This window comes from Hyposmocoma kahamanoa, unplaced genomic scaffold, assembly GCF_003589595.1.
Source record: "Hyposmocoma kahamanoa isolate Upper Pololo Valley unplaced genomic scaffold, ASM358959v1 82070, whole genome shotgun sequence".
Classification (NCBI taxonomy): domain Eukaryota; kingdom Metazoa; phylum Arthropoda; class Insecta; order Lepidoptera; family Cosmopterigidae; genus Hyposmocoma; species Hyposmocoma kahamanoa.
The window spans coordinates 1-10947 of NW_020654137.1; the positions used below are offsets into that span (position 1 = coordinate 1).

Consider the following 10947-nt stretch of genomic DNA (forward strand, 5'->3'; position numbering starts at 1 on the left):
TATTAATTTGTAATGACTACAAGTTAAGTTGAACTTATTTATTTACATAAATCTCTTCAATATTTTGTTTATTTTTTTATTGAATGGTAACATAGGGAATCATTTCGCGTTAAATAAAAATACGCGCGAAAATTATGACAGCGACATTTATATGCTCCCTGGCGTCAGTAACAGTTGGCTCTAGACTATAATTCCGAATTCACAACGTGATTATCAAGACTCAGCTTCTATGATTTATTTTTGTACATGAAAATGCGGAAAAATAGTTGAAAACCAAGTAATTTTAATTGATTTCATTATTACATACTTTTTTTGGCAGTTAAAATTCTCTGAATGTAAATAATATTAAGTACTATAACATTGTACTACGATAGGGCGATTTGGAACATCAAAAAAGAAAGAGATGGCATTATACAGTTCATATAGCGTTAATTCTTTCCTATTTTTAGTAAGGAATAGACATTATTGGGAAATCATTCGTTTTTTCAGTCACTTTAGCAATAATACATTACTTGGTTGATAGGTTTTGTCATGGTACGAATATGAGTAACATTATAATGAACTTACTATAAGCTTACATTGAAATAAGATTGTTTTTTGAAAGGTAGGCCCCCTGATTGATGAGGCGCCCGCTTGCGTATGAGAAAGAGACAACAAGAGAGTAAGAGAGTCGCTCTGCTTTGTGATAGCACGTGCCGTGCAAAAGTTCCATGACGTTTGGATCAGATGATAGCGAATCGATGTTTACCGCAACTAAATAAAAAATAAGAATTTAGGAAATATTTTTGCGGTTTTTTTTTTGTGATTAGGGTTCAGGTTCGGATATAGAATAACCTCTGTAAATCAACACATTGTATAAAAAATAAAGAATAATTTCTTACCGAAAAATTATTCCTGTCAACGGCATGGCATAGTTGCGTGTTAGGGTCTAAACCCTTTGGCATGTGACGGTATTGGATGCTCTCGCATTCTCCAGAGCTGGAGAGAGAAATCTGGAATAAAAACACTTCTATATAATATCCTTTTGTCAATAATAATAATCTAATAACGCAACACAACCATAGCCCTAGGGAAACCCTGTATCGCGGGTGCCATGGACACATACATAAACAACCACAAATTACACCCGAACTCACGAGAGAAGTACCTAAATGTAGGCCATACACATATTTCTCCCGGCCTGGGATCGAATCCGGGGACCTCTGCGTGGCAGTCCAAAATGGTAACCGTTCGGAAGCCACTTCTTATTGTTCCTTTGAGACTGGACTGAGTATATTGCATTTGTTATTCTGCTAAAATCTTGTTGCAATGGTCGTTGAGTCTCATTCACAGACATAGGTACGAGTATACCTAAATAGACGCCGCAAGTGTACCTCCTGCGCATGCGCAACGACAGCTGTAAACGCTAGGTTGCCGCTGTTATGGTTCAGAACGCGCCCAGCCGTTATTGTAGTTGAAATATATCATTGTAGTTAAACATCAGTTGAAAACGCGAAAAATGGGCATTGTATCATTAGAAACTACACACGCACCAGGTGACTACAGCACACATGACACAAATGTCGAATTATTGCTGGCTGTCTGAAACCAACCCCTGTCGGTATGCTGTACCCGCTGGCTGGTGTTGCCCCTACGGACGTCTGTAGAGACGTGGTTAGCTCCCTGGAACGCTTAAAAAAAGAGACTGACCCGCGGCACCCATTACTCCATCACGTGCCGGTAATCCAGAGGCTATAGCCATAGCTTCATAAAAGAAGTATACCCTCTGGACGGGAAAACTAAGGGAATAAGTCTCTGGAAGGAGAGATACCCCACGGCGTCACTAATCCCGCTGTCGGAACATCTCCCTCCTCGGCATGATATATCTTGGCAAACTTGGAAGTCCCTAAATAGGCTGCGGACCCAAATCGGCCAAAGCAAGGAGTGCATGTCCGTGTGGTGTCTCTCCCCAGACAATGGCACATCTTTTGTCCGGCCCTGCGTGTCCCTACACCTGCACACGCGAGGACCTGTACAACGCCACTGATAAACAAGCCACAATTGACAAGTCTCATGTGCCTATAATTTCACCAGCACCCTTACCCTTCAAAACCGGAACACAGTAATGCTGACATTACTGCTTGGCGACAGAAACAGGTAAGGTGGCAGTACTACCCTGGACGAACTCTTTCACAAGGAGCTCTACTGCTACTTATATATATTTAGATAACAAGTATGATGTGGTTTTATCCTGGATATGTTAGTCTTGTCTCTAGCGTTGGGATCCAGGCACTTATAAACAATGGTGCCCCACCTTGTAGTACAGACTCCGTCTACCTTCACATAGTCTCCTACAATGACCACAGAAGAAGATATAGCGTGGTCCAATGTTGGTATTACCTTTTGCAAAACAATAGAGTCGAAATCAGTTTTGCTCCAACTCAGGGCATAGGCTTCGTCGTCCTTCACCTGGTCTCCGATATGCAGGCACGCCGGGAATATCTCTTTGCTCAGAGTAAGACTGGAGAAAACAGATAACTATGATAAATAATATTGAGCAAAGATATAATAAATTACAACAGTTGAGATCTAACAAGCAGCTGTTGGACAAATAACCATGTTTCGTTGCCCGCAAGGGAAACTTTTTGACAGTGGAAAGAACACAAATGAGATGGAAATATGACATCAAAAACAGATGGCAGCAACTAGTTACTCTACGCCGTCGAGCACATAACCAGAAATAGAGACGAAATGTCATTTAATTTGTTTGAAAACTATTCTGCCAAATCATTACGGTGCCAACTGCGCTGCGGTTGGCCAACCCAAATTCGAAACAATTGACGGGTGTCCTCAATTGTTTTACTTGAAATATACCAGTTTAACTTGAGCTTTGCTATAATGTACGAAAATTGCAAAATTACATATTTAATATTTAATTACCGATGAAATGTGATTCCGTTTGTTTTTAACCGACTTCAAAAAAGGAGGAGGTTCTCAATTCGACTGTATGTTCTTTTTTTTGTATGTATGTTACACGATAACTCCGGTATTTGTGAACCGATTTTCATGATTCTTTTTTTGTTGGAAAGGGGGTACTTCCATAGTGGTCCCATTTCATTTTGAAGAAAAACATCCACCTCGAAAGATGGCTGCTCACGCATGAAGATTCATTTTTATAAATAGCGCCTAACTTTAATTTAGAAGCAATTACTTTAATGGTTGATTTTGCTATTTCTCCAATTCAAAGCGTTTTTCTCTCAATATACTTTGAGTAGTGGATATTTCAATAAAACTTAGCAAATAGACGTAATTCCACGTACTTTTGTGGACGGTTTTTTTAGTACTCTGTACTGAGATTATGTAATTAGATGTTTTGCTGTTTTCCTCTCACCACCGATGGGGCAGCCCCTATTGTTAGAGATATTTCGTTATTACAATAAATAGTGAATATTTATGGAATATACGGAGACGTACGCACTGTTGTTGGAGCTGTAGGTACTATTTCAGTTTTCTACTTTGTGATTTCTGCGCAAACGTGAGTTGATATTTAAAAGTGATGTAAGGCCCGTTACCTGATGAGTTGCCAGGGATATGGCCCTTATTTCGTCTCTGTTTCAGGTTACAAACACAAACTCGTTGCTCTACGCTTGTTAGTGTTGGAATATATCCGTGATCGAGTGGCTTGTTCACAGGTTTTTATGGGGTCGCAAGCTCCAGCCAGGTCAATGTAGAATTGTAGATGTTTTAAATGAATATTATTTTCACCTGACTAGCTTGGAAAGGCTTTCTTTCTTATTAGAAATCTGCACGCAAAAGCATTTTTTCCACTTTTAGCGTGGAAAAGGTTTTCGAAATTCGAACCTGTACTGTGGCTCATCTATTTCTTTCGATGAAAAAAAAATCAATGACACGTTCGACTACGCGATGTATCGTACACATTGACTTACAAATAAATGGACGACGGGTCTAATACAAAAACCACGAAAAAAATGTCCCAAGTCAAACTATTTAAAAGTAGTGACATGTCAAGGAATATGAAAAAGCTAAAACGTTGGATTTAAATTGTAATGTCATCGCAGTACTGTCTAATTTTGCTTGCTTCGCTGTCAGTCGAACAAACGAAGACTAAAGCGTGAATGACGCTCTGTATACGATTTGAACGCCCTATAAGTTCGGACACTTTTTAGCGCGGACCCGACGTCCATATAATTGTAAGTCAATGGTCGTACAAAACCCGTTGGTACATTTTATTCTTATTATTTGTTGATTTTAAATTCACAACGATAACTAATTTTGTTTATTAAATTACTCTTTGACGTACGAATGAATAAAAGTGATTTGTTATTGTTCAACTGTTTTTCTTTCATCTACCATTTTCCTCGCTATAGTGAGGTGAAAAGTTGTGTGTTTCGCTCGGCAGCAAAGTTGTTTTGCGTGGCTTGAAACCCTCGATATACTCAGGATTCTATTTTTCAGTCTTAGGTTCCTTCAACAACTTTGCAGCCCTGCATAACAAATAACTATTTTAAAATACTCACGGAACCTCCAATTCCAACAAGGCGATATCATTATATTTAATCGGCCACTTGTACGCCGGATGATTGATAATCCTCTTGATGCCATATATCGTCGCATTTCTTGTGTCGGTGCGCTTAAAAACACCCACTAGAACGTGAGTTAGCGGGTCTCTGGAAAGAAAAATTAATATCCCACGTATTCTCAAACGCGCAGTATGGCTCACGCCATAATTGTTCCGTGAAGCTGATCAAAATCTGTAACAGGGCTTCGTCATACGCTCAAGAGTACGCGATAAGAGGGTAAACTGAGTGTACCGACGTCGACACAAGCGCTCATACAAGTTTTTTTTATAATATCAAGCGACGGGACAAACAAGTCGTGCGCCTGATGGTACACGCCAGTCCATAACAAATACAGTGCCACTCAGAGCTTTAAATCGCAAAAATTTTAGTCACTCTGAGACAGAAGTTGACAAGCCTTATGTGCCTGTAATTTCACCAGCTCCCTTACATTAGTAATGCTAACATTATTGCTTGGCGGCAGAAATAGGTAAGGTGGCTGTACTACCCTGGATGAACCCTTTCACAAGGAGCTCTACTGCTGCTAATCAATCGCTTTAGTGCCGAAGGAGGTTTCCCACCACTAAACAGCGCCTGTGACGTCATCGGAGGTACAAAAAATGTGGCACACTTGGTTTTTAGATTTCATACACATCGCGGTACTTACGGCGTCTATTTTTTTTTTATAATGTCAAGTGGAGGGACGGACAAGTGCCTGATGGTAAGCTACACGCCTGTTCATAACAGTTGCAGTGCCACTCAGAGCTTTAAGTCCCAAAGATTTGAAGGGCACTGCCACAGCGCCCGTTACCCTGACTCATAAATGGACAAGTCCTATGTGCCTGTAATTTCACCAGCACCCTTACCCTTCAAAACCTAGTTATATAGTGAATAAGTATTAGCAAATACAGCGTATAAAGTGCAATTATATATTAGAATCATAATATCGTAGATAAGCATAGACAGTCTGCCAAACAGTCTGTTTTTTAAATGTTTGCTTAGAAACGGTGAACGGATCGATATTGTCTTCAAACAAGTTATTGTACAGTCGCGGTAACCGGGTGAGGACCGCATTGGCGGCATAATTCGACGCATCCGAAGAACAGAGTCCGATGTGATTATATAGAGAAAAGAGAATAAGTACGTTGCTAGAATAATTTCCTTATTTAAACTAAGGCCTACGTAAAGGTGTTTTGAGAATTTGTATATCTTAAATATATCTGAAATATTAAATCGAGGAACGGTAGATCTGACATCCACAGCGAAGAAGAACGAACGAAATGTGCTATGTCCTGAGAACAAGTAGTCTTGCACATAGGTCTTTGTTCTACGGATGAGCCGAATTGGTGGAATGTTGTGGTTCCAGCCACTAAACACCCGTTTGGATGGAGAGAGTTTATCGCACGCTTCGTGACGAGAAATCGTACGCGATTATCGCCATCGTATCATAATGTTTACGTTAGCAAAGCAAGAACTAAAATTTCGTCTACGATTATGCCTAGGGTTCGTGCAGCGTGCCGGCGATATTACGCGACTGCGGTCGCACCGATTCGCTGCGACTTATTTAAACATGTAGAACTAAATGGCTAGTGCAGCGTGCCCGCGACCGGCGACCATTGGTCGTGAGACTTGCAGCGATCAGCCGTCGCAAGTCGCTTACGACTACTACTAGATGATCAATTAATGTTCCTATTACGATTAGATTATTACATAAGTAATTAAAATTATAATAATGGACCCAGATAGATTAATTGGTGCAGTTCGTAATTGCCGCAGAATATGAATTGAATGAATACTAAAACTCCTACGTCTTATCCTTCCTATGGCACGGACACGTAAAACAGAATTTTCCAATAAAAAAAGTTCTGATACTATATAGATTTTCCCTGTAGGTCATTGACTTACAATTATATGGACGTCGGGTCCGCGCTAAAAAGTGTCCGAACTTATAGGGCGTTAAAATCGTATACAGAGCGTCATTCACGCTTTAGTCTTCGTTTGTTCGACTGACAGCGAAGCAAGCAAAATTAGACAGTACTGCGATGACATTACAATTTAAATTCAACGTTTTAGCCTTTTCATATTCCTTTACATGTCACTACGTTTAAATAGGTTGACTTGGGACAATTTTTTTCGTGGTTTTTGTATTAGACCCGTCGTCCATTTATTTGTAAGTCAATGCTGTAGGTACAATAATTATTCGAAAATTCGCTAAGCTATCAGTTGGTCGGCGGTTGTGTTACGTCGCTAGTCGCCCGCATGCTGTACACGATTTGCAAGGCGATTCGAAGGAACTTCATAGTCTCATCGACTGTTTACACAGATCAATAATTATGTAGTAAGGAGATTCTTGCTTACGAGTTTTCGACTTGTTGTGAAGATATTATTTATACGAGATGTCAAGAACACGTGTTGCACCAGATACTGGCACGCAAATATTAAAATAAATTGAAGTTAAATAATGTCATAAATTAAAATTATACAATTTGTCAAATAAGCAATGTCATATAGAATCACAGACTATTAGATGAGAATTAAGTAAAAATGCCAATAAATAGCAACAGCAATAAAATCATAAATTAAACAATATCAAAGAAGTAAGAACGGCACAAATATAAACAAAATGTCAATTTCTTTTTAGTATTAGAAAATCTTTGATATCTAATCTTTGATATTTTCAAGTTCATATGATTATCGTACAAATCGGTTTGAACAGTTTTGGGTGCGAGAATTGCCATTCGAGTTCAGTGATTACTGCGGTGATTATATTGACTATGGAATCATTCAAATTTAGAACTGATGTTAATACTAGGTTCGTAACCATTGACTTACAAATAAATGGACGACGGGTCTAATACAAAAACCACGAAAAAAATGTCCCAAGTCAACCTATTTAAACGTAGTGACATGTAAAGGAATATGAAAAGGCTAAAACGTTGAATTTAAATTGTAATGTCATCGCAGTACTGTCTAATTTTGCTTGCTTCGCTGTCATTCGAACAAACGAAGACTAAAGCGTGAATGACGCTCTGTATACGATTTTAACGCCCTATAAGTTCGGACACTTTAGCGCGGACCCTACGTCCATATAACTGTAAGTCAATGTTCGTAACACTCATATTGCACTTTATAGTCAATGACTTTATGGAAATATATTTTTTTAAGTTTTAGATTTCTCAACCCAACATGTTTTTTCGTTCTCATTTCTTTAATTCTTGCAGTCATAATCAACACACCCTCGCGCATTGCACTCATAGTAGCGACTGGCTGGCACAAAAACTCGAAATACTATTTTTGCTTTCAAGTTCTGTTTACACGGATACTTTCAATATTCAAAGCCGAGGTGATTATCGCTCACGTGGTAGGGCGTTAATTGCGAATGTTTAGACGAGGAAGTTTTCATATTCTATCGATAATCGTAACTTCGAGACGAGAATCTCTCTCCATCTTTCTTCTAGTGTTAATAAATTATTCCTGTGACAATCCTCTGTGTAGTTTCATGTCATGACGGAGAACTAGAGTACTAAACTATCACTCCTGCACGTCAGGAACCGACTCGGTAAACGGTAGGCCCGTATAATATTTAATTATTTTTAGAAACTTATTCTTACTTTATTTATTATAATTATGATAAAGATTGAACTCAAAGAAAAATTCCTTCGATCTAGCTGGATTCGAACCAGCTACCTCGTCATACAGTGGCTGACACTCTCCCAACTGAGCTAACGGAACGAACTACCAGACTTTACAAATTTTTCTATGTGTTTGTTTTATATCGTTTTGGATATTAACAGTTCAATGTACCATGTTAGGTCTATTAACTAAAATAACGGACAATGTTTACTCGACATGTTTCGATCCAGGTTCGTCGTCCTTAATTATGGGGTGGGCTTTAATTGGATTAAGCATTGCCAGGGCTTTGGCGCGCAGTTTCCGTCGAGTCACCGCCGCGGAATCTCTATCTAATGTCGATCAAAAATTGGACTTAAATATTATGAGTTATCCGTTATTTTAATAAATACGTCTGGGTGTCACGGTGGTTTTCCATTTAAAACATGTTAGGGGTGTTGCCTTTCAAAAAGGTCTGTTCTCAGTAATATCTAGAATAAACTATTAGGCTGGTTTCACAGTTGTACGTACGGTCCGTACGGACTGTCCCCCTGCGGTCCATCCGCATGCGTAGAATCTGCAGTGCTCTGAATCGAGAATTAAATTTAGTGCGGACATTCACGGGAGACAGTCGGCTACAATTAACGCACGAGTGATTTGTGCGGAGTCCACGCGGAGCGTGTCCCGTACGGAGCATTCCGCGTCACTGTAAAACGATGTTCTAACGTCTCACGTGTTACTTCGCTCCGGTGCTCCGCTCGGACGGTCCGCAGATATATCCGCACTGCTCCGAAACCAGCCTTAAAGATAAAAAAATGGCATACTCTCGTGAGAAAGTACAAACTCCAGCTGTGAGTATGAATTTCTCGCTGATGATGGTCCCTGCGCACACACAACACAGGTGGTCTCTGTCCCCATAGCCTAGCACAGCCTAGAAATAATGGATTAATCAGGATATATACCAACTGTTACATATACGACCGCAGACAACACTGGGACACTTCATCCAATTTTTTTTATAATAAAAAGACAGCCGCAAATTACACACATACTCACAAAAACACACAAATATTTCTCCCGGCCTGAGAATCGAACCGGGGACCTCTGCGTGGCAGTCCGACATGGTAACCGTTCGGCCACGGGGGCAGTTATGATACGAAGCGATAACCACTCACCATATGCGGAGACTTCTCGGCCTCTCCAATGAGTAGAGTACGTCGTCCACAATCGGTGATCACGTCCTTCCACAAATTTCTAAAGTAGGAACTAAATAGCTTTTGGTAATCTTTGCATTCTGAAATTATATAATAATAATCTTAATTAACCTATATTACCTATTAGGGCGCGTTTATACGACACGATTCATCGCGCTCACCCCGCGCGGTCGAAGAGAGGAGTCCGCGGCGGCCGCCGTCCAGCGACCACGTGCACATGTTCAGAGACGTTCGGTCTCTGAACATGTCAGACATGTTCAGAGACCGAACGTCTCTGAACATGTCATGGCATAAAAAAACCGACCTCAAAAGTACGTGGAATTACATCTATTTGCCAAGTTTGTTTGAAATCGGTTACCGGAAAGTACGCAAACCCGGATTCATCCCCTAGTTCGCTACTATACGGGACTTGACACAGGAGATAATAAAAATCGGTTCTCACTACTCAAAGTATATTGAGAGAGAAAAACGCCTTGAATTGGAGAATAGCAATATCAACCATTGAAATAATTGCTCCTTATAATAAAATGTAGGCGTTATTTATAATAATGACTCTTCATGCGAGAACAGCCACCCTTAGAGGTGGATGATTTTCTTCAAAATGAAATGGGACCACTATGGAGGTACCCTCTTTCCAACAAAAGAATAATCATGACAATCGGTTCACGAATACTTCCTCTTTTTTTTGAAGTCGGTTAAAATACGGTCTATTTATTTAGCTTTGAACTGGAAGGCACTAGCTTGTCTTTTGTCTAGCGGAGTCCGCTCTTCGACCGCGCGGCGGCCGCGCGAACACTTTCTCAGTTGCAGTATTCGGAGCAATTTTCTATTTCGGTTCAAAACGTATACCTATAACAATTGCAGAGCCATTGCCACGTACAGGGCCCCAATTCTGCTTGTTTTAAAACCATCTCAGTTGTCTTTCGACTGCCGGATCAAATATTTATTTACAAAGATAACAGTTACATAGTATAAAAATAGATACAGGATGAAACTGGAACAAAAGCATTAGCATTACGTCAATTATGGTCTTAATATGAACGTTTGTTTTAGAGTTATTTTTACCACACACGAAACGTGTGTTTATGTCTTTATGTTTTGCGATAATAAATAAGTCACATTTCCAGAGCAGTATTCTATTCCTGTTTATGCCCATGTTGATATTATTTATTGTTCAGAAATATCTGGAACTGGAAGCGTCTAGAAATTGATGACCAGGACCCCTAGTCTGCCCGTTTTAAATCATTGTGTGTGGATTTTATACGTTTGGTGTTCTGCTAAAAGTTAAGAGTTAGTGGCTTCTCAGTAATTAGCTTCTATTCAATTGGCATTGCAATTTTTTGGTATTCTGTTCTTCAATGGCAAATCGATGGCGTAGTATATTAATATTGCATTTGTTTAGTTTGCAAGATAAAAATTAAAATATGCATAATAATGTCCATAATAGTTTTAGTAAGGCAACATCTGTCGTTAGTGATTAGTCAAAGTCAAGGTCAAATAGTTATTTATTCAATAGGTAAAATTTTGCACTTAAAAACGTAATTTTTAAGCTACTGTACGCTGATCTC

The 10947-nt window shown here is 39.5% G+C and overlaps 1 protein-coding gene across 1 annotated transcript; it reads right to left on the reverse strand.

Annotated features, from left to right (window-relative positions):
- Nucleotides 1-834: 834 nt before the first annotated feature.
- LOC113234279 (serine protease snake-like) lies at nucleotides 835-9634 on the reverse strand (the record flags this gene model as incomplete). Its single annotated transcript, XM_026469579.1, has 6 exons — nucleotides 9541-9634; nucleotides 9341-9459; nucleotides 8990-9096; nucleotides 4518-4667; nucleotides 2380-2500; nucleotides 835-992 (listed from the first exon to the last, which is right to left on the reverse strand). Coding segments are annotated over exons 1-6 (749 nt in total), but the record flags the coding sequence as incomplete, so codon positions are not given.
- Between the last annotated feature and the right edge of the window lie 1313 nt (nucleotides 9635-10947).